This window comes from Rhipicephalus microplus, chromosome 2 (genome assembly GCF_043290135.1).
Source record: "Rhipicephalus microplus isolate Deutch F79 chromosome 2, USDA_Rmic, whole genome shotgun sequence".
Classification (NCBI taxonomy): Eukaryota; Metazoa; Arthropoda; class Arachnida; order Ixodida; family Ixodidae; genus Rhipicephalus; species Rhipicephalus microplus.
The window spans coordinates 26666222-26690740 of record NC_134701.1 but is presented as its reverse complement, the minus strand read 5'-3'; the positions used below and the strand labels follow the sequence as shown (position 1 = coordinate 26690740).

Below are 24519 nucleotides of genomic sequence, written 5' to 3'. Positions count from 1 at the left end.
ACAAACAGTTTGACTGAGCACTTTAACCGCATGCTCGGTGATATGCTCTCTATGTACATATCCTCCTATCATTTTAACTGGGACTTGGTGCTGCTCCTTTTCATGACGTATGCGTATAATATAGTCACGCAAGCAACTACTAGGTTTTCATCTTTTTTCTACTGTACAGACCTGAGCCCTCTTCTACGCTTGACACGATGCTTACTTCTCGTCCAGATGCCTCAGAATACCGCCCAACCTCCAAACTTGTCCAGTGTGCCGAAGAGTGCCTCCAATTAGCGCGTTCATTTACGTCCGTCGCACAAGGTCTCCAAAAAAAACGACTTGACCAAGACAAGCCTGCTCTCAGCTTCCTTGTAGGCTCATTTATATGACTTTTGGTTCTATTCCAATCTCCCGGCCTCTCCCGAAAGTTGGCACTCAAGTACAATGGTCCGTAGCTGCATCGTTCAATGCATATCACCGGTCAACTATGCTGTTGAACCAGTGACACCAGCCGATGACAGACGATGCCGTGGTCGTCAGACAGTCCACATCAGCCGCTTAAAAGCTTACTATGATTCCTTGTGCGTGCTTCGCCTTGAGTTGCCAGGATGGCTCCTCTTCACCGTCGGAGAAAATGTAGTGGGGAAGAGGGAGAGAGACAGTATCTAGTCGGAGCAGCTAGAAGACGACTACGATGAAAAGCTGACCTCGTGACAGTGACTGACGCCCCTTAAACCAGGCAGTTGGTTTTAGTCAATAAACCCCCTTTTAAAATATGTAAAGATTATTAGTATAAATAACACAATAAGTTACCCAACAATAATATACATTGACATTTGTGGAGGACAACAAAGAAAAGAAATAATAGTAACTCAATGAAGCAGTGAAAAGTAAAATTCCATTTTGAAAAGGCAATTCCATTCTTTTGATGTACGCAGTATGAATGAATTTAAAAATGCGTGAGTTCTACATGGTGAATTTCCGACTTTATGTACATTGTCAAGTCTGTTGGAAATGTACTGCGAAGGACTGATTAGTTCGTTATGCAAGTGTGGATGAGGGTAATGCTTATCAAAAAGAACTAGACAATGTGTTTTATGTCGAGATGTGAGAGTTGGTAAATTAAGATTATTTATCATTGCTGTTATGCAGGCAGTGCGACTGTACTGAAAGTAAATAAAGTGAATAGAATTGTTCTGGATCATTTCTAGTGCGTGTGAGTGATTTTCATGATAATGATCCCATACTGATGCAGCATATTCAAGTTTAGATCTGATTAGTGTTTTGTATAAGAGAAGCTTTAAGGAAGAAGGTGATCTTAAAAATTTCGACAAATGTAACCCAGCATGTTCTTTGCTTTATTCACAATGTGTCTAATATATTAACTCGAAGTTTAATTTGACATATGTACGCAACGATATTTGTAGTTAGACACAGGTTTTAATGGTTCATTATTGAGTCTGCAAAAAGGTTCAAAGATTTTTGATCGAGTTACTCGCATAAATTTTTATTTAGTTATGTTTAATTCCATTTGCCACTGTTTGCACCATATAAAAGACTGCATTTAGATCAGATTGAAGAAGAGGTATATTATTGTCACAAGTTATTTTTCTGGAGATTATGCTATCATCTGTGAAAAGGTGAATATTTGAGGAAACGCAAGAAGGTAAATCGTTTATGTAAATATTAAAAAGAAGAGGTCCAAGAACAGATCTGGTCAAGTTTAGAGACAATGTTTGGTTTAGAGTCAATGAGTCAAAGTTTAGAGTCAATGTTTGGTAGACTAAGTTTGTATAGAAGTAATTTATGGCAAAGTTTGACCAATGCTTTTGAGAAATCGAGGAAAATGCACTCGGCAAATGAAGAGTTGTCTAGAATGATATGCAATTTGTGTGTAGAAGACGTTAGTTGGGTTTTGCAGGAGTATGTTTTACGAAAGCTGTGTTGAGATGATGAGAACAACAAGTCGGATTCAAGGTATTTTATGATATCTGAGAACAGGATATGTTCAAACGTTTCGCATGGTATGCTACGTAGTAAGGGAGATGAGCCCGTAGTTAAGAGGGGAATGCCTTTTACTCGATTTATAGAATGAAATTAGCTTCTCTGTTTTCCAGTTTGATGAAAGAGAACCAGTGTCCAGAGTTTGTCCGAGTATCATTGTTAGGAGGACAGATGAATAGGTCATTGTGCTCCTTAAAAACCTTGCTTCAATTTGGTCGGATCTAGGGGCAGAAAAAGATTTTAATGATTTAACAAGTTTTATCACACCATCGAAGTTTATTTCTACTGGAAGCATAGTTGTATAGTTGTAAGTATGCAATGTGGACACTGCTGTGCTTGTGCTGAAGGAAAAATTATTTGAAAATACTTCATTAAGAATTTCACAGCATTCTTTGTCAGAGATTGCATTGCCTGAACTATCAGTTAAGGTGATAGAATGATCGTTGCTTGGTTTAATCATGCACCAGAATTTTTTTGTTTTGCTTAAAAGCATCGATGGCAGGGCATTTGCTAGGAAATTATCTTTTGCTTCTTTAACTGCATTTATGTATTAGTTTGCTTCTCTAGTGTAATCTGTCCAGCGATAAGTCATGGGTGAATTTTTAGTGGACTTAAAAAGATGCTTTTATTTTATTCGACAAACACTTTAGGTGCTTGTTATATCATGGAGCATTCGAATCTGTACTGATGATAATAATAAGTACATATTTAGCTGTTAATTTATGAATTTTTGCTGCATACCTGCTCTAATTGGTCTCAACATTATGACTCAAATCTGATTATGAAGTTAATAAGAAAGGCTGCAAGCTCTTAGGTCATGGCATCATAGTTAGCATTTTTGTAATCTTGAATACTTTTCTTTTGTTTAGAAGGTGTAGGACAAACTGAATTCATTTTGAATAAAAGTAGGACATGGTCACTAAGACCAGGCAAGTGCGCAATATCGGAAACAAGGTCTGCATGAGTTGTAAGGACAAGGTCAAGAATGTTTGATGCTGACTCTGTTATTCGAATTGGTTGCCTAACAAGCTGGGTTAATGAGAAAAGGGAACATAAGTTTAGAAAATCTTAAGCCAAGGAGCAAAACGGAGGAATAATGGGAGGATCGCAGGGCCATCTAACTTAGGTTTGGTATGTTAAAATCACCGAGCAATAGAATGGGAAGGTGACTGTGATTCAAAGCGACAGAATTCAGCACTTCGTGTAATTCACTAATGAAGCTCTGTGTTAGGTTAGGAGGATCATAGCAAATACCAAGAACAATTTTTCTATAGCTTATTTGGGTTGTCACCCAGACTGTCTCTAAGGTGCTTGCAACATGCTGCATGAGAAGGTAGATCTTTACGTATGCCAATAACACACCACTGCCTCGACGTTCACTATGATCATAACGATATATTGAAAAGTGTCATGCTGTGGAAAATGTTCGCCATCTTCAATATCGGAGTGAAGCCATGTTTCAGTTAGTGCTATGATATCGGCATTACATGTGTCAATTTGTGGATGATAAAAGTTCACCTTTGTTAACAATGCTACGAATGTTACAAAAAAGAAAGGACACTTTTCGTTGCGTCAGCCTGGATCCCCCCACTGATTCCTATGTAGTAGTTTGTAATGCATAGATTGACTGATTGCCGTTAGCTGCAGGTAACACGTGTGTGTGTCCATTAGTCACGGGTATTGTGAGAAGCTCTTTTACTGTATCAGTTGCGGGGTCGTATACATACTGTTTCTTGTTGATTACAAATTTTTTATATCATAACTGATAGCTTGGTTCACCGGGTTGACTTTTAGCAAAAATAGTAAGCCTTTTGCGAGCCTGCCGGGTGGCAGGCGAAAAATTCTCGCTTGCGGTAATGCTCTACTTTTTTAGTTTTTGATGAGCTAAAAGAACTGCTAAGGTTAGAAAACTTGACAAATATTGGGTGGCATTTGTTTGTAGTGTAAGGGCCGAGACGGTGCGCTTGTTCAATTGAACTTTCACGCAGGTCATACAGCATCATGCTCAGACGTTGCTTAACAAGGGCTTCGGATTGTTCCCATGTTTCACAGGTGTCAGGTATCTCATGAAACAACAGGTTGCAACATCTCGATCGATGCTCGATATAATCAAGTCGAGAATCTACAGAGTTAAGCCGAGGATCAACCACAACAAGAGAGTTTCGAATGCTGCACGTTGACTGCCGAAGTATGTCGGCCAATTTTGTTTTTGCTTACAACTGGCGCTAATCTTCCCGTCAATGCTTTTCTGAAAATTTTCAATTGATTGTATGTCAGAAGCCAGCTCAGACTGGCATTCAGAAGACTGGGTAATAAGTTCCTGTTGGTCTTTCAAGATTGCAAGAATAGTATTCATTTGCTCCGAAGGATTTTCAGATAGGAAACCGCTTGGGACGCTTCCCTTAGATCACCAGTCAGGGCCTGGATTAACTTCAACATCGCCACACCCAAGAAGTAAAAACATAATTGAAAAACAATCGCACATTGTCGAACTTAACACTTGTGGACACGGAAGCAGGAGTAGACAAGAATTGTCGTTCTTTTTAGCAAGCAAAGGTAAACTTTTACACACCTGTAACACGCAAAAGGGCAGTATATCAGAGGTGATGCTCATCCTGCTGCGTCCATGCTCACTGAAGAAACAGTCCAGCTTGCAAGCTTTTATCCCGGCCAGTGAATCTGACATCATCACTGGCTCTTTGAGTGCACAGGGAGCGTTGTAGTCGCCACGCAGAGGAAAGCCACTTTGCAGGGTTTGGTTGGCGCAGGTAGGCGGTTTGCGTACTGCTGAAGCATTCGGTGAAATTTGGTATGTTGATGTTAGCCGCTATTTTCTGGCAGCGCGACTATTTTTGTCTTTCGAAGCAAATGCTCCGCTTCTTCTTCTGCGCCTGAAAATAGCGCAAATAGGTAAGGTGAAGTCGGTGAAGCCTTCAAGATATACATCCTGCCGCTGCAAAACTCTCGACTGCATGGCCCCAGATGTTTTTAAAGATGGAAGCTTTCAGTCCTCTCGTTCTCGCATGTGACATCCGTGCAACTCATGTATAAATGTTCAAATGTGAAGAATCACGAGTGGGGGACACTATCAAACAAGTTTCCCCCAGCATAAGCACAGGCGGGAGTTCAGGACTTCCTAATAATCATGCCATTGGACAACTTCTGGAGTGTGATATTGCTGAACTATTGTTAGAAGCACAGAGCTGCTGCTGTTCAGATGGTGCACCGAACTTGGAGCGCTTAGGTGTGCCTACAGAAATGTGCACGGACGTGAGGCTGTCGTGACCATCTACGGCGTATCTGATACAAATGCTACATTCAGACTGCAAATTTGGCTCTCAGTGGAAACAAGTGCAAAGAAATGAAATCATTCTTCGTTTCATCATGAGGTAAAGCATCTTGTGATTCCGATGATAAAGAAATACCTCTGTCATCACGGTCACAGGTCTCACCTGAATCGAATTTCTTCGTCATTGGCTACTTTACGTAAGTTGCATAAAAGAGCCAGTCATTGTTGACAAAGTAAATCACAGTTGAGCTTAGCTGTCCAGCGTGCGACACTGGTGTAATATATAGTTAATTATAAAATAATCAAATTGCAATGATCCACACATGATAAAAATGATTAATCAAATCACAGCAACATTAAAAGAAGGATTGATTACATGTAGTCACCAATGTGTGGGCGGGAGTATGCATGACTGAAAGGGTGCGTAGTGCCTTTTCTTGCGCTTATTTATCGAGTGCACTTACGAAAAACTATGGGAACATGTGTTTTGCCAGGGCTATTCGAGCGGCGGGCAGGCGAATACTTGCTAGACCTTGAGCAGACCAACCGCTGTCTGGGGGACCTTGGCAGGAAGGTCAAGACAATTGGTAAGTTATTCCTGCTATGCTCAATCCTTTGATGCGCAATCTTAATATTGCTAAATTTGGCATATCCCACCGATATGCTAGATTTCGATGCTTATGTCAGTCGCACCACCATGAAATAATGTTGCATCTCTGGTGCACAGTAGCTCACACATGCCCCTCTAGCTACTAGTCTTGGCTGCATCAATGTCACAACCACAGGGATGCTATTGAGGACTTAGACTTGGACCAATTTCTGGAGCAGTGAACTTTTCATTTTTGAGCACTTTGGAGCAACAAAAAGCTTTGTAAGCACTTCAGAGCAGTAAATTTAGCATTTTGTAGCCCTCAGAAGAAGCTAATTTCAAATCCTGAAGTAAGTGTACACTGGAGAAGCAAATTGTATTTATATTCAAGCACCTAAATAATTATTAGGATGTTTCAAAGAATAGTCACAGATATTTTTGATTCATTGCAAATCTCAAGGAGAAAATCATCCCCAGAGCATTCTACAATTGGCTCGATTGTGCAAGAAAAGGGCGTCATGCATTTGAGTATTTGAGAATAATCTCTTCAGTGACTTCTTGTTTTCAAAACTAGCAATTAAAAAGTACTGGATGATGAACCTTGTACTTTATGAAAAAATCGCACACATCTTTTCTTTGAATGTAACCCTGAGTTGTATGCGAAGCAGTCATGGGTCGACTTATAGTTTTGTAAAGAGGTACACATAAAAATGTATGATTTTCTTCTGTCCAAGAAATATAAGCAAGACATAAAAAACTCTAACCCGTTTCTAAAGCAGTTGGCAGATTTAATACTCAACCAGCCTAAGTATAATACCCGGAAAAATGAAGTGTGGACTGTTCGAACCTTTAGAACCACATACGGTCTTCAATCGTTGGGAAATAAACTTCCAAGGTTACTAAATGAACTTAGGGATAACGAAATTGACTTAGAAAAAATCACCTTTAAACAACTGCGGAATCATTTCCTCCAGATGTCATGATCACTCGTTTCTGTTACTTGTAATTTCTAAAGAATGTATTTTTGTATTTTGTTTTTGTTGACGTGTATTTTGTATACTGCTTTGTGTTTTTTTTCACGATATGTTTCTTGGTGTCTTGTTTGTTTTTTCTGTTTTAGGAAATGAGTATGCATTTGTGGTGTTGCCAAAGCAATAAATTAGGCATATTTCTTTTTTATGATGCTTTTTTCTGTGTCTTGCAAGGCAAATGCGCCTGTATTTCACATTGCGAAATTATTTGTTTATAGCATTATATGTACCAATATGTTACACCTGTACAGTGTTGATTGCTCAATTTTGTCGTATACATGTTTGTATCCTTCGCTCGGATGTATTACGCAAATGCTTCCTTTTTTTAAGGCAAATACGCCAACATTTTTCGCATCTTTTGAAATAGATTTTTTGTTGTTGTTCTTTAAGCATTAGACGTTTCGTTTTATCACACATGTACAGTGATGATTTCTTTCTTGTCATAGACCTGTTTATTTTACGCGTATGATCCCGAATGTTTTTATGAAAGTGTTACCGCTGCTGCGATGTGTTCGGGGAGGGGGAAGGGGGGCCTGTGGCGTTGTCAAGCTGGCATCACGCCAGCTTTTTCTGCAGGTGTCCTGCATCATGTATCCTTGATGCGAAATAAAGTCATAAAGTCATTATTATTACCTTATTCATCACTGTAGACGTTCATCGTTGCGCACACAGCTGCTTTGTGAGCCTTTGCCTCCGCCACACTTAAGCTCATGTGTTCATTCATAGTACTACACTGTGTGTGTGTGAGAGAGAGAAAGGTGTAAGTGCTTTTATCATACAGAGCAGCGCAGCGCTATTAGGGTGCTTCGCTCATACTAGAACACATGCTGGAGGGGAACGAGTGCTTTACCACAGAGCCTTCTAGTGGGCGCTCCGAGTACTAACGTGGATACAATGAAGGACAAGCCCCAATCATGATCTGCTTCTCATCTAAAATACTCTACACTTTTTTTCATACATCATTGGCAATGCTGTTGAGGGTAGTGAGATTTCTTGATCAATTCGTGACAAAAAAAGTTGTTTAATGCTTTTACCACCAACAAAATTTTTTTTTTAATACGGCGAGAAGTGATCGCATATACTTTCTGCCTTGCAAACAAAAATGCCATTAAATGTCTGATATTACCATAATTACTCGAATCTAACGCGCATCTTTTTTCCGGTTAAGCGAGTTCATAAATCGCATGCGCGTTAGAATCAAGTATGAAAAAAAATATATATACAGTATTCTATTGCCATCGGCATTTCCAAAATGGCCGCCCCCTACATGCGTTGGTATGGCGCCTTCGTGGAATGGTGCGTCGGCCATTTCTGCCTATGTGTTTCCCATGTGCGGCACATCGTACGTGCACTGAGGAGTTCGTCATCTTGTAGTGCATTAGCATCGACGGCATTGAAGGGCCAACTTCAAAAACTCGACGAGTGCACCACGATGCCGCTTTTAAAAGAAATGTCATCGCGTGTGCCAAAACGGACGGAAATCGGGCCGCGTCGCGGTCGTTCAAGAATGCGTGCGGGACTGGCGCAAACAAAAGCAAAATATTGTCGACAGCAAACATTCAGCAAAGGCTTCAGTGGACCACAGCAGGGTCGGTTTCCGCAAATTGAACAGCTGCTCGGCGAGTATATGATTGAGCAGTGAGCGGCCCGTGACGACAGAACTGCTCCAAGTGCAGGCTATGCAGTTAGCCTTAGAAAAAGGGATAATGCGGAGCCAGTTTAAAGCGAGCAGGTACCGGCTAACTAACTTTATGAAGAGGAAAGGCTTTTTCCTCCGAAGGCGAACGGGCATATGCCAAAATTTGCGGCACAACAACGGGTACCTGCTTGGGCAAATCGGGAATGCCGATCAGACGCCTCTTTACTTCGACATGCCTGGCACCATAGCCGTCGAGAAGGGGGCGAAGCAAGTTCGCATGCTGACATCGGGCCACGGTAAAACTAGAGTGACAGCAATGCTCCGTTGCACGTCAGATAGGCCCAAGCTTCCCCCGTACCTCATATATAAATGGAAGACGCTCGTGAAAGGAGTTGTTCTCTCGCGTGGTGTGATCGTGCGGGCCAACGAGAAAAATGGGTGCGCGTTGCAATCGATGTCTTACTTTTTTTTTTATCGTGGAAACCGGGTGCACGTTACAATCGAGGGCTCGGTAGAATCGAGTAAATACGGTATGCGGCTCGATAACTTAGATTCCACGTGACGTCGCAAACAGACACTCTGGTCGGGGTGCATCACGATGGCGACCACCTGGACTTTCTATTCCATGAGGCAGTGTCAATGCAGGGGACAACACAGAGTTGTTCGGCATCCGCGTCTTCTTGTTCTCTCCACGCTTTATTCTCTTCGCCAGTCTTTCTAAGGGGTGCACAACAAAATGCGAGGGTGCACTGGCACTAATCAAATGACACGCGAGCGACCGCAAGACATGCATAGCGATACATTTTGCTGACCTAACTTTTTGCATAGCTTTTACAGCGTTGCACCTGGTGCATAAAACAAATATGGGTGACCAGTGCTAGATAGGTGGCGTGCCAAAAAAGAGCGCCTGACGGAGAATCTCAACACAACTCAACCGCTCACGCCCAGAAAGACTGGCCAAAGTAAACAACAAATTTGCACAGCGCAAGACTGCGAGTAGTTACGACGTAACTACAGAAGAAGAGACAAGGACAGAAAGAGCGCTGACTTCAACTGAAATTTTATTGGCGAAAATGCTGGAAATATATAGTTGTGACAGAACATCACCGTGCAATCGCACAATCTATTGGATCATAGCAAGACAATCATCATCTCAATATATAGTTACGATGCCACAGCTCGGCACAAATTCATGATCTATTGTGTCAAAGCCAGAGACTCTAATTTCTTTTTTAGTCAGAGCAAGCGAAGGCATGCTGATACATCGATCATCCAGCATTTGCCTCCATTATCTCTTGCGTTAGCTGCTGACGTTGTTTGGCTACAACAGTGCACTTTTCAAATTCCGGTCTGCAACCACAATCTCTGCAATGGATGCCCAAATGACCTTGCACAGCTGAGTATACATTGTAATGATGCTCCATTATACGCTGATCCAGGCACTGGACCGTTTGTCCTACATATATCTTGCCGCATGACGAGAGCAAATAAACGACGGCTATCACACATGCTATGAATAGCCTTCTATGTTTGATTGTGCAGCAGCTCCTTCGTGCGAACTGCACATTCACCTGTTTGCAGAGCCCTGAAAGCTTTTCTGGGGTAGAGAACACAACCTTCACATCTACCTTATCACCTATTTTTTTCAAATTGTGAGAGATCCCATGTAGATACGGAATCACAGCGACGCGCTTTGAGCTACTAGCCATGCAGTTCACTGGTGCTTCTCGTCCCTGTTTAATTGTCCTAAGCAACTTTTCCGCCATGGAAACCAGCACATAATCGGGGAAACCAGGGCTAATCAGACGGGAAGCCTGCTCAACGAAGCTGCTGATTAACAAGTGGCCGTAAGACTTTCCGTGGGCATTTCATAAACAATGATTAGCAATCCCTCTGTTTACGAGCTTTGAATGTGTCGACAAGTACGGTAGAAGAGGTTTGCTTCCTCTGGGCTCATATTTCCAGGAAAGGTGATCACATGAGATGTTTAATCTGAAATCTAAAAATCTTAAACGAAGCATCCTGCAGAAGCTTATGCATAAGAATAAGAGGTGCCATGCACTCATCGAAACGACGTAACATGTTTGAAACAGCAGCTTCGAAGCGCCGATCATCGCAGTATAAAAGCACAAGAAAGTCGTCACCAGAACGAAACACCTTTACGACAGCCGTTCTGTCGAAGTGGCTAGCCAAGAGTCGGTCATGGTGAGTGAGAGAAATGTCACTTAAAACAGATGCTATGCATGAACCGATGCACACTCCTCTTTTTTGAATAAAAGTGCCTTCGTTTCATGATACAAACGTTGTCTTTAAGTAAAAGCCAACGAGCTCAAGAAAGCCACTGACTGTTATGCCCGCAGCGTTGTGCAAATATGTTTATTCCCAATCACCAACTAGCTCAAGCATCTGTTTTATCTGAGTAAACAGCAGTGAAAGCACGCACGTGCGCTGCTGCAATGCTTTGTTTCGGAACGAACTGCTGGAAAAGCCATTCTGCCAGTAAAACTGCGCCATACTTAAAAAAAAAAACTGTTTGAAGGATGCTGTCATCTAAAAGCACTAAAAATGGAAAAAAAGCCCTGCAAAGTGAGCCGCGTCTCTGCATAATGGATCGAAGTGCACGTGATGGCGACTCCTTCATCCTCATTTTCTGGTTGCAAGCCGAGTTTCGTCTTCAGTTGGGGCGCGATACTACGGTGGCTACGTATGCAGTAAAGAAAATAACATAAAAGAAGATGGCTATGCCTTCTTTTACTTTTTTTTTCGTATGCACGTGGACATTGATCAAGCAAACCACCATGGCAGCATAGCATGTGTAGTGTCGCGGTGCTATGCTTGAAGGTGCAGGATAAATTCTGGACCACGGTGGCCGCACTGTGAACACAACGAACACTCGTGAACCAAGATATATGTGCACAGTGAAGAACCCCAAGTGGTCACAATCAAATTTTGTATTCGCACTACAGCGTGCCTAGAAATCTTATCTTGTTTGGCACATAAAAGCCTAGGAATTAACCATGTTGAACAGACATCTTTATTTTAAGCATACAGAGGCAAGAAGAAAAACTAAAACTGAGTGTATGACAAATTAAACGAGGAGTGAAAATCGAGGAAATTTGATACTTTTTTAAAAGGGCGTCAATTCTGATACCACGGCACGCAGCCAGAGAAAAAGAAGCATAACGCATCGACTGACTATGGAAAGCTAAGCTTCAAGTAGTCTGCTGCTTGATTCGCAACATGATTCTTGTCCTTAGCGCAAATAATGTAAACAAAGGCACTTCAGCATTCAGTATTCATCGCGAGTGTATCTTTCATAACAGTTCAGCAGCTTAAACGAACGTGCCCCCGCACAAATCATGTGGGCAAGGCAGCTTTCCTTCTATATAACTGTTCGCAAGTAATGTAGACTACCTGCCTATCGTATCATTCACTTCACGCAGGGGCATCAGATGAAGTTTGGTGATGATAGTCAGATAAGAAATGTTTTTACATATGCCGTATGCTTCATAATATGCTCGTTCATTCACTTCGTGCAGGGGCATTAAATGAAGTTTGGTCGTGATGGTCAGATAAAAATGTTTTTACGTATGCTGTATGCGTCATAATATGCTCGTTTTATTTCCGGCAAAACACCGTTTAAAACGGCTATCTACAGTCCTTTGCTGCTTTTCTGTTTTGTGTCACAATAAAAAGTGTACCATCTGAAGTGTCTAACCTTGCAGCAGTTTCTCTGTGAAGTATGTATAAATTGTAGGGCAGAATTTTTTTATCTGCATTCGGTCTCCTTTCATCGGTGGGATAAATGTCTACTATGCTGGTTGGTGGAGGCAATGACAAGTGTAGTGTCGGTAAAAGTCGAATGCTGAAACCGCGTGTTGGATTTGCAGCCTTCACCCCGCCCCGGTGGTTTAGTGGCTAAGGTACTCGGCTGCTGACCCGCAGGTCGCGGGATCAGATCCCGGCTGTGGCGGCTGCATTTTCGATGGAGGTAGAAATGTTGTAGGCCCGTGTCCTCAGATTTGGGTGCACGTTAAAGAACCCCAGGTGGTCGAAATTTCCGGAGCCCTCCACTACGGCGTCTCTCATAATCTTATGGTGGTTTTGGGACGTTAAACCCCACAAATCACTAAATCAATTTGCAGCCTTTATCAAGTTTTGTTTATTATTAAAACAAGTACCTTAGTGGTCGTTTAGAACATGCACGCACTTTTTTGTTCTTATGAGTGGCGGTGGACATCGTGCCCGTGTTTATCTGTCGTTTGCAGGCAGGTGTGCAGCTAAGTGGACACACCATTCGCAGTGCCACTGGGCGCCTATTTGAGTGTGTGAGGGAGAAAAAAGCAAACATTATTCTGTGGCACAACCTTGTGTAAAATTAAATTTCAAAATATACATGTTTGTTTTTAAGCAAAATAAGTCTAGCTGCGAGGATTTCTTTTGCTACCAATAGTTTGACCACATCGCTGTTGGGTGACGCTGGTGGTAATTTTTTGTTGACTTTCAACATCAAGTTAAAACTATAATTTCTTTTTGGTATAAGATAAAAGCGTGCTCGTTGCTGCCAAAATGATGAATGATCTTCTTATTTTCCATGCATCATAATCCAAAAAAAGAAAATGTGGCTGATCCCCCTATATATAAATCGGTACAACAGGAAAGTGAAACTCGTCGTTAGACAGGTAGCTGAGCATTTATTGTGAACTTTTCAGCAACAGCAACAGCAACAATTTGCAAATTCATGTTAGGAATAGCAAGCAGTTCGAAACATGCAAGGCACACCTAAAGCAGAAAGCACGTGCGAAATTAGCCTACAAAAGACAAGCGTGGACTAAGAACTTTTAGAGCTCGACGCTAACAGTGCGTTGTTTAAACAGAAAGAAAGAGGCACGAAACGAGCGTACAAGTATACACAGGATAAGTGTGAACAACTGTTGCAATTCTTTGGGCGTCGTGTGCCGGGCATTGTGTGAAGTGACCTTTTTTCTCTCACGAATTACGAGCCCGATAAGCGCGGGCGCAGGAAAGACCACGTTTCGTGGAGGCGACGACTTTGCCCAACACGAGCCTGTGGTGCTATCTCGCCCCGAAAACAAAAACTCACTACAGTTTCGAAGCTCTGAGCACTGCCAAACAGTGTATGGTGTATATAAATGGCTTGTCGTTATCTTTCTAGACAACGAACACTCTGTGGTGTAGTGGTTAGTGCAACACACTGAAAACCGAGAGGTTGCTAGTTCAATTCGGCGGGACATGTGCTTCTGTTTTTTTTCTTTGCAATCTCTTCATATGCGTTCTTCAACATCACTTTCGGGATGGAAGTACAGTAGACTCTCAGTAAACGGAACCTAAAGGACCGAGAAAATATGTTCCATTTAACAGGAGTTTCGTTTACTGAGAGGTGAACATGGGTGCAGAATACAAGCCCGAAACTAAGTATTGCAGAGACAATAGTTTCATTTAAGCTGCTGTTTGGTTTAGCATATTTTCGTTTACTCAGAGTCTACTGTAAGTCAGTGGAGCTGTGGTGGACCGCAGCGTAAACTTTCGTGTTACAAATTTTTTCAAGTGGTAGACAGACCCTTTAAATTCCGCTCTTTAGCTTCAGTTTCCACTGCTGGCCACCTTCACTATCGAATAAATCTAGAAGACACGCGCAATTTGGTTTAGAAACCAGCCCGATTGTACTAGACAGGAGGGTGAAAACAGAACATACTTTGCTCGCTTCACCACTTTAATGCAACGCTGCCCCCTTCCTTATGAATATGACTAAGAAAAAAAAAGCATGCAGAGGTACCGTATTTTCGCGCGTATAACCTGCACCAAAAACCCAAAAATTTCAGTGGCAAAGTGGAGGTGCGAATAATACGCGGGGTTTTTCCTTTAGTGCTGCTTCACAGCAATGCGTGTTGTGCTGTGAAGCCCCTCAACAGTGTAGCGAAAACTACGCAGGTGGTTTCCGCAAATTCATGTTGCTCCGCAAGTAGCACGGCAGCTTGCGGCCGATTTTGGTTTCGCTTGCTTGCATCGTTGAAGTGTTTAGAAAAACATTTGGGGAGAGACAATTCGATTGTTCAGTGTAAAATCTCACTGTCACACAACAAGTATATTTTTTGGACGTTCGCGGCCGCTCAGTGACCCTCCACATGTCCCTACTTCACGGACATCATGTTTTTTTTTTCAGTCAATGTTTCTTTATTTTGTTTGTTTACATTTGGAAAGGGCTTGCCGAAAAGGTGGTGCTGTCTAAGAAAGTTCCATAATAAATAAAGTAAGTTCCATAATAAATAAAGCAGTATTTACTTCAGCAAGGCAAATGAGATGTTATAGTGCCTATACAGATATTATCAGTAAATTAATGTACTACTTCTTGACGCAGTAGCAGGCATGCATTTCGGTTCTGTTGTTTTCAGGATGCTGTTACAGTGTACTAGAAGGGGTAGTGCTGTCAAGTTGTCGCCAAGTGTGAGCGCTCTTCACCTCACTGATACCGCTAGTTCTCCACATCTCGACCCATTTGCCAAGCCTAAGTCGATCTGTTCTGTCACCATGAGTAGCATACAATGGCAGGCCTTCGCGGCACAGCAAAAGCTTAAGATCATTGCTGTCGCCGAGAAATTTGGAAATCGCGACGCGGGAAGACGCCACGATGTAGACAAGTCCTGCATGCGACTGTGGAGAAAAAAGAAAGAGAGCCTACAAGCCGTGCACCCCGACCGTAGGTCATTTCGTGGCCCCAAGATCGGTGCCTACCCTGAGCTGGAGGCGGAGCTAGTAAAGTTCATCGAAGATGTGAGAAGCAGGGGTCACGCCGTATCGACCGAGATGGCCCAAGTGGAAGCGCGGCGACTTTCGAGGGAGCTAGGCCTATCTCACGAGTTTTGTGCGAGCCGCGGATGGCTGCACCGCTTTATGAAGCGACAAGGGCTCTCAATCAGACGGCGGACTACAATATGTCAACGCTTGCCGGCTTCTTATGAGGAGAAGCTGCTCAAGTACCAGAGATATGTAATTAGCCTGCGAAAGCAGCACTAATACATTTTCTCGCAAATCGGCAGTGCGGATAAAACTCCTGTTTATTTTGAAATGCTGTTGGACACAACAATTGAGAAGACGGGCAGCAGTTCGGTGAGCGTGCTGACCGGCGGGAACACGAAACTGCGCATTACAGTCTTGCTTTGTGCCCTCACCAACGGCACGCAACTGCGACCATGCGTCATCTTGAAAAGGAAAACTCTACCAAAGGCTCATTTGCCTGCCGGTGCGGTGGTGTGTGCACACGAGAACGCGTGGATGAACAGTGACTTGTTTGTAAACTGGATCAAGACGGTATGGAAGAAGAAGCCCGGTGCGATGCTCGCAAAAAGGTCTATGCTCGTTCTTGACTCGTTCCGCGGCCACACAACTGAGGAAGTGAAGGGCCGCCTTTCACGCATCGGCACTGACTTAGTTGTTATACCCGGTGGAATGAGGTCAATGTTGCAGCCTCTAGATGTGTCGCTTAACAAGCCCTTCAAAGCGTATGTCAAGCGCTATTACGCCGAGTGGATGGCCGAAGGCTCCTACGACTTGACGCCGACAGGACGAGTCTGAAGGCCTGATATTGCCCTTTTCTGCAAGTGGATTGTCGAGGCATGGAAGGCCATTCCAGGTGAGATGGTGCGAAAAAGTTTCAAAAAATGCTGCATCACAAACAACATGGATGGAACCGAAGATGACCTTGTGCATAATAGTGAGGACTGCGGCTCAAGTGATAGCTCTAGCGAGAGCAGCGACAGTGAGTGAATTGTGACTGGCCTTGCAGACAGCGTATTCTGCTTGCTAAATAAAGTTTTTTCTGTCTACATATGTGCTATGTTGCTTGAGCAGTAGCTTTTGTACAGCCTTTCCTGTATATCAAATATGCGGGCAATACGTGAGGATTTTTTTTTCTTTCTCGGTGAGCTGAAAGTGGGGGTGCGGAATATATGCAGGGGCGGGTTATACGGCAAAAATACGGTACATCCTTGTTCATTTATCTTATTTATTTACAATAATGCTAGCCCCAAGTAGGGGCCGTAGCAGGGTGAATTTAAAACAAGTACATATCAAAATAACAACGAAAAAAAAGAAAAAAAGAAAATAAACTTTGAAGACATGATTTGTAAAACAACAATGATATTAGAAATAAGTACAAAGTACAAAGTAAAATGTACCCAGCGAAGAAGAAATTGTATTTCACATACTGTTTTCAATCAATGTCTGAAATTTATCCACATCGTCTACGTCAACCCGTGAACTGAGCTCATTCTGAATACTGAGTTAGGGAAAAATGAGCACTTAAAAATATTGTTTTTTGTCTGTAAAGGAAGTAACAAGAACGGATTTCTGCTTCTTGTGGTGTAGCCTGAAAAAAGTGTGGCGTATTCATGAGTGTTGCTTTTTAGTTCGCCATTCACAACTTCGAGCATAAAACGAAAACACGCAATTTTATTTCGATCCGACAGTGTCCGTAAACCTGCTCTACCCTTCAGTAACAGACAGAATACCACACTCGTTGAAGGTAAACCCGACTGCTTTATTTTGCACCCTTTCTAGTTTATTCATATCAACAGTGGTTAATTGGTCCCATATTATCTTTTTATATTCAAGCAGAGGTAAAACCCGAAACCTGTAGGCTAAAAGTTTAATGTCCTTAGACGAATCACGAAGGCGGGATTCTTCTAAGGACTTAAAATAATGTAATCTAGCCATGGCAATGTTAGCAATATGGTTTATGTGACAATTCAAACGCAGATTATGACTGATTTGAAGACCCAAGTACTTGAATTCGGAAACACGTAAAAGTTGGTTACCGTCTGCTGTCTAGTCAAATATCATTAGGCGCTTCTTATTTGTAATAATCAATACAACACCTTTAGCTTACTTAACACACATGTGCCAGGTATTAGACCACTTCAGTATATGATTGAGGTCAGCATTCTGATTTACTTGGTCATCATGTGAATTTACAACAAAATACAGTCAAGCCCGCTTATAACGAACCTGAGCTTAGCAGGAAAAGCTTACTAATAGCTTACTTAAGCAAACATTGTAAAAAAGTGTGCCGCTCATGACGAATTTTACTTTTAAGCTTTCAAAACAAAAACTTGATTTCAGCACACAGGCTTTCAGTGTTGCATTTTTTCTTTTGCCTTTTAAGGTGGTTAATTTTTTTTTTCAGGTGAATAGTATTTCTAGTGATCCATGGATTGGACACATTGGGTTTCCAAAGCATGGGACGAAGAGCTGTATACAAGCATGAACAGTATTTTCTTGAACTTTAACCACATTGCATTTACATCATCAGAACGGTTTCTTGGGCTTTGGAGAAGTTCATTGAAAGATAGTTCTGATCTATCTATTATACTAGTATTATCAGCCGAAGAAAAAACAGCTACACGAGTTACATTAGTTGGCCTTGTTTTCGTAAAAGAACTAAATTGAACCAAGACAGCTTTGTGGTCCAAAATCCCATCAACAATATCACATTGAATTTCACCAGGAATGTTGCTACGCACAAAGACAAGGTCTAAAATCGATGTGTTACTATCTTGAAAGCGCGTGTACTCTTTCACTAATTGGCTTCAGTCAAAGTAAAAGACAATGTCTACTAGCTCTTCGTTATTAGTGACATCCCTGTTACCAGCTAAAAAAGTAGACCAACTAATAGATGGAAGATTGAAATCTCCAGGTAAGACAATCTTGGTATTGCTGCTTGTATTGTATTGCAGGTAGTGTTTTAAGTGTTGTAGTATTTCTAGAAGAGAACCTGGTGGTCCGTAAACAATACCAGCCATCACACAATATTGATCACAGCAGATTTTTTCAGAATAAAGTGTCTACAATAAATGGATCGTTCATGCGCACACCGTTTAGTTTTTTCTTGAGTAATAGCACAATTCCGCCGCCTCTTTTCTTGTGATCTCAATGGTGAACTTAGAATTCAGGAGTGACAAATTCACTTTCATATATGCCATCGTGAAGCCAGGTCTCAGTAAGTGCTGTCACTTCCGGATCATGAACAGAAATCAGGTATTCGAAATCTGAAGCTTTATTTACAGTACATCTGCAGTTATTATTCAATAGTTTCAGTGGATAAGAACTTGTTTTGTGTAACGAAAGAGCGCACTTTGTAACAGCTATTATCTTATCATTTTCGTCATTCCAAGTGCAAAGCTTTTTATTGACTGATACCTTATCAAAAACTAGCCTCACGCATTTCTTGCGGGCTTATTGACTGGCAATGCTGTCCCACAATTTATTTTTAATGGTACATACTTTTTGAAAGAAATCTTCTTTAATGTGCTGGTTAGAATCATTTAGCTGAAAACAGTTTTTTCAAGATCAAAACTTTTTCGCCGTAATGAATGAGCTTCAAAATAATTGGTCTAGTTTTGCGAGTAAATTTTGCTCCAAGCCTATGACATCGTTTTATGTCACTATTTGTTACTTTCAGTTTACCATGAAGAAAATCTTTGCTAACTTTGTTAGAAAGCGATTCCATAGTTTCATCCTGTGGCTCTTCGAGCCCATGAGTGATGATGTTGTTGCGTTTGCTGTGGTTTTCAAGTTCGTCATTTAATTCATGCACAGAAGTCTCTATGACTAGAACCTTCTCATGAGTAGCTAATAAGTACGTGAGTGACGACTCAAGCGAATCTACTCATGCTTTGCATTAGTTTAGCGTAATAGTCAGGGAATCCCGTGTTGCGCTGAATTCATCCATATAGCGTATAATCTCTTTTTCGCCTTCAAGAACGCTGAGCAAGAGTTCGTGGTTAGTTCCCGAGCTTTTGTCTGTGTTAAGTGAGGGATTGGGCCCTGGATTCTGTTCAACGTCGCCGCAAAGAACAAGTATATTGACAAAAAATGGCAAACAAATAAAATAAACACTTTCTATAATATTCAGGCAAGCAGCAGCAAGAGACATATGTCATTACTTCGAAAATATTTAACATTGGTGAAGTGACTAGCCTGCATGGGAAGAAACACATGCCTGTTAAGCATGGTTGCCCTCTGAAAGACCAGTCTGCCAGCTCGGGATATATGTAGACAGGACTGTACGACGTCACGTGCAGGGCGACGTGGCCACTGTTGATGATGTCATGTGCCGACAATTCAGAATTAGCGGCATCACTAGTCTCTTGGCCACCAAATCTATTGCTGATTTCAAGAATTTTTAAGCCGGCATCGAGAAAGTGATTGTAGTTCGCAGGTTGTTTTCCGGTCCAGAAGCTGAATAGCTGCACGAAGAGAAACACATGCTTGTGAAGCACGGTTGCAGCCCTGCTGCTGCTTTGCCCACTTTTTCTATATATTGTGGCACTTGAATGCGTTGCAGTACCAACCAGCACACTTTAGTTCTGTTCCCATGATGTGCGCTCGCACCGCTTCTACCAGCTGCCACTTTCGTCTGCGGTAGTGGCAGAGAAGCGTGCACTTTGACCGCCGGGACGGGGCTGCTCGCTTCGTAGAAACGTCACAAATATTCAAGCCACACTGAGTCCGTGGTGGAAGAAATCGACGTAAGCACAAGGGCCGAGCTAAGTCAGACGTAGGCTATATTAACATGCAGGGTGGCAGGAATAGGTTAAAGTGGGAAGAAATAGAAGAGCAGTTGAGGCAGGAGGAGCTGATGGTATACGGGTTTGTGGAGACACATCTTCGGGACATGGAGCAACCACCTTGCAATCAGGACTATGTATGGGAATATTGCAATGGAGCAAAAGGCAGCAAAAAGGAGGGTGGAATTGGTGCATTCATACATAAGAGCATGGGTTGGTAAAGAGTCAAGCAGGGATGCATGAAGCATTTATGGTTAAGAGGGAAAGTAGCTGGGCAGATGACACTCCTTGGTTTGGTGTACTTGTATACGGGAGCAAGGGCCAAAGAGGGAAACCAGGCAATGGTGGAGTATATAACAAAAGACATTGAGGAATTAGGAAGAGATTGCGAGATAATTATACTAGGAGATATGATTGTGCACATAGAAGATATAGATGGGTATACTGATCCTACAGGCAAAATGATCATGGATATGTGTGAAAGGCATAATTTGATCATTTGCAACAGTACTGAGATGTGTGAAGGCCTAATAACATGAGAGGTAGGGAGGCTGCAGTTCAAAATAGATTATGCAGTGATGTCACATAGGATGTATGATAGGCTCAGGCGAATGCACATAGATGAGTGTGGCTCCAGAAGTATGGGTAGTGATCACAAACGTATCAAGCTAAGTTTTGGAAGAGCAGTTAAAGTGGGAAGGAGACAAGATGAGCAACTACAGAAAAATTTTCATTCAGAAAGACAAATAGAAATAGTAGCTACTAAACAAATTGAGAAAGTAATCATTGAGGATAATAAAGCAGTGTGGGCATACACGAATCTAGTTTGACTGCTTGAGCTATAGCTTGCTAAGGCACGTGACAAGTCACACCGGAAAAAGAGACAAAAACCCAAGAGTTCGTGGAATGAAGAAGTTAAGACAGCCATAGCAAAACGTCAGGCAGCCTCTAGAGAACACAGACGTGCTAAGCAGGAGGGTGAACCAACAGATGACATTGAAAAAAATGGTACATCTTTCTAAGCTGCAGAATGAAAGCATCCCTTGTGATCAATAAAAAAATTAGAAGAAAGGGGGCTCAGTGGCTGGCAGATGTACATAAAAAGAATAGAAAGGCAGCTGCAAAATTTTGGAACCATCTAAACTCCCTAAGGAACGTGACAAGCCTAGAGCAGAGATTTATAACTACAGCTCAAGGTGCTAGGCTAGAAGGGGACAAAGCTATTGAGTATGTAAGAACAAGATTGACAGAAAAATTTAAACAAAGATGTCTCTTATGCACCAGAATAGACAAGGATAGATCAAGTGGCGCAATGGCTCCATTTTCACAATGAGAGTGGGAAAGGGCTGACAAGACAGTTCCAAGTAGTACATTAACAGGCCCAGATGGCATCCCAATTATACTGATAAAGACATTAGGTCTGAAGTCTAAGCAGACTTTGAGAAAGGAAGTGAGCAAAAGTAATAAGCGATGATGAGGTCTTTGATGGATGGAAACTTAGCAGGATGAGCATGATCTATAAAGGAAAAGGGGACAAAGCTAACATAAACAACTACTGCCCTATAATAGTGACATGAGAAGTCTACAGGCTGGCGATGCAGATTATAAAAAAAAGACGGCAGGCATGGATAGAGGATGTGGGGGTGCTGAGGGAAATGCAGAATGGGTTTCGGAAACACAAGACGTTGGAAGATGATCTGTTCTCACTGACGCAGTGCATCGAAATAGCAGAAAAGGAACACAGGCCCTGTGGCCTGTGTTCCTTTTCTAACCTAACTAACCACTCTGTACCTATTTTCCTAGGCAGCTCGAAGGGTAAAAATTATTTCAATGCTGTTACGCTGGCTCTGAAGGCCGTATTTAAGACAAGCGCCCCGCATCTGAAAAACGTGATAACATCAGTAACAGGTGCCTTAACAAAGAGAAGAGGGGCCCGTGTTTCTCAAGGAATAAACAGAGAAGAGAGACCAATCGTCTTTTTAAGAAATAATATGAGTCCTCAGCAACTACATTGGTTGCCAAGTAAAATGGCAGTGTTTACCAACGTGTGGACACTCGGCCTGTCGGACATACGGCCAGTTGGTGCCAGAATTAAGGTAGTAACGGCACGTAACCCGCTCACGTACCTGACAAGCTCCATATAATCTGGTGCTAGCCTGACCTGCTGGTCTTTGGCATTACGAAAGAACATATCCTTTTTTTTTATTGTCACATAAAGGGATGTTTTCTTAAGTGCGCCGATGCCTTGTCGTGTTTGGCAGAGGGGAATAGTAGAGAAAGCTGAGAGAGACGGGTGGAAGGTCTTTTTTCTGTTTTTTTTTTTTGACTATTACTTCAAAATGGGGATGTTGTGAAGTAGTAGTATAACAGTTTGTTAGATTTAGGCAGGTAGCTAGAGCATGATGTCTGAATGTAAATAATCGCCTTGGTGCACCAAGAAATGTACCGTACAGGGTCCAAACTGCGAGTTACAATCTGACCAGTGCGAGTCTGACTACTAGATTGCGTTTCTCTGCATTTTTTTTATTTTAGAGTGTGTGCCCCTCCTCGTAGTCTTCTGCGTGACTTTGGGCTTTTGGGTGACCACAAACATTTTTGGAAGGTACACTACAATTGTGTGACAGTGCTTTTTAATGATGTAATGACGTTATAGTGAATCCCTTGTAATATGTTTTTGTCGTTGTTTTAGTTACTTTTGTATGATGTTTACGCACGACTCGAAGTGTCGGCAGTGCACCTAGTGTGTCCCCTCCCTCTCCCCGTACGGTTCTTGAAGTTGTATGTACAAGCATAGATACACCATTCTTTGGTTGGAAGGGGTTAAGTTTGGGGCACGCATAGGATGACCAGTTTGTAGATGGTGCCCGACGAAAAGGGAAGTTAATGAAAAGAGGCTGCCCAGACATGGACTAAGCCGTTCTCCTCGGAAGGCGTCTTTGTCGTCGAACCCCGTGAGCCTTTGTTCACTGCACCTGGTGCTGGGGATTCACCCACACGATGGTAGTGCTCTCAGGGTGAGCGAGGCTGAGAAATAATTGGTCGCTGTTGCCACACGGCTCCCAACAAGATAATGTGGTGCCATGCTATAACAATACGTGTGGATATACGGCAGAATCGTGTCTACTAATGCGAGACAGGCGACCGGCTGTCTAGACAGACTTGTTGTCGCACGAACGTATCATTTAAGCTAATGTTGAAAAGACGGAGTTCTTTTTAGCCGATGCTCAAAGAATAGCAAAGTGTGGGAACGCACAGGCGGAGACCCATCTCTGAGGAAAGGGCAGTTGTTTGCTCCATTGGTGGAACATCGAGTATGGGTTCGTCCTACCAGGCTGTCTCAGATGAGACGGGAGGTATTTAATGAAGAGAAATGGAGAGAAGGAGAGCTTGGTGGTCGAGGTTGAGATGGGGAAGCAGGGACAAAGGTCGTGCTTAGCGAAGACTTTGATCCAAGGTTGACACTACGTTGAAGAGGGCGAGGTCGTGCTTAGCCCAGACTCTGATCCAAGGTTGACACATCGAGAGGTTGGTGTCAATGTGTGGTGTATACGAAGGGCTCAGCAAGTAACACCGACCTTAATATTAATACAGCCCAGTGGTTACTGTGCGGTCTGTTTAGTGGCCACCCCGGCCTTTGTTTGTAAATAAGTGTCAGTGGGTAAATAAACTGCAGTTGCCAAAAAGTGAGCAAGCAGTCCAGTCCTTCAACGTGTTGTCGTGATTATCTGAACCATCGGGATCACATCCATTCTCCCAATCTCAACTGACTACATTATATAAAATACACCGTGATTTGTTGTTATAGGAACGGTTGCCCAGCCACCGTGTATGATACGAATGTGTGATTGACCGCTGCACACCACAGGCGCAAGGCGGCTTGACTGTGGGAAGAAAGCCTGCTCACTCGTGGCCTCGAAAGGAGTGAATTCGGCAAAACTCGGCAGAATTTTTCTCGCTTTAGTGGCCGGAAAAACACACCGCGAGGCCGACGGGAAAAAATCAGTCCGAGACAAATTTTCTCGTTACGCGATAGCACATCCCCTTTTTTCTTCATGGCTTTGGCTACACTGGCTGCTCTAGCTCTCTAACCACCTGATGTGGTTTGAGAGCCACTAATTTAACATGGCGGCAAAGATGTGGGTGGTGGATCGCATCGGCGCTATTGTGAACTACTCATGCAGCACCTGAATGCTTACGGCCTTGACAAGGACGTGTTCTTCGAGATCCTGGCTTGGATTACTACCGCTAATAACACCGGAAGTAGAAAAAGGTGCAGCAACAGCAAGTCTGCGTGCCCTAACGTGTCTCGTTTTTGCACTGCCGGGTGAATTTGTCGCCACCGCTGCCTCCGCTTGTGTCGTTTCTGCTGGCGTATCTTTTGAAACAATGTGTGTAAA

The 24519-nt window shown here is 42.6% G+C and overlaps 1 protein-coding gene across 5 annotated transcripts in view; it reads left to right on the top strand.

The window, feature by feature from the left end:
• Window positions 1–24519, top strand: part of LOC119169167 (DENN domain-containing protein 2D) — a 647735-nt gene that overhangs the window by 523648 nt on the left and 99568 nt on the right. For all 5 annotated transcript variants that reach the window (XM_037420269.2, XM_075886337.1, XM_037420270.2 and 2 more), the window contains one exon: window positions 5773–5865. In XM_037420269.2, the coding sequence (XP_037276166.1) occupies window positions 5773–5865 (93 nt within the window). The remainder of the gene's footprint in view (window positions 1–5772; window positions 5866–24519) is intronic.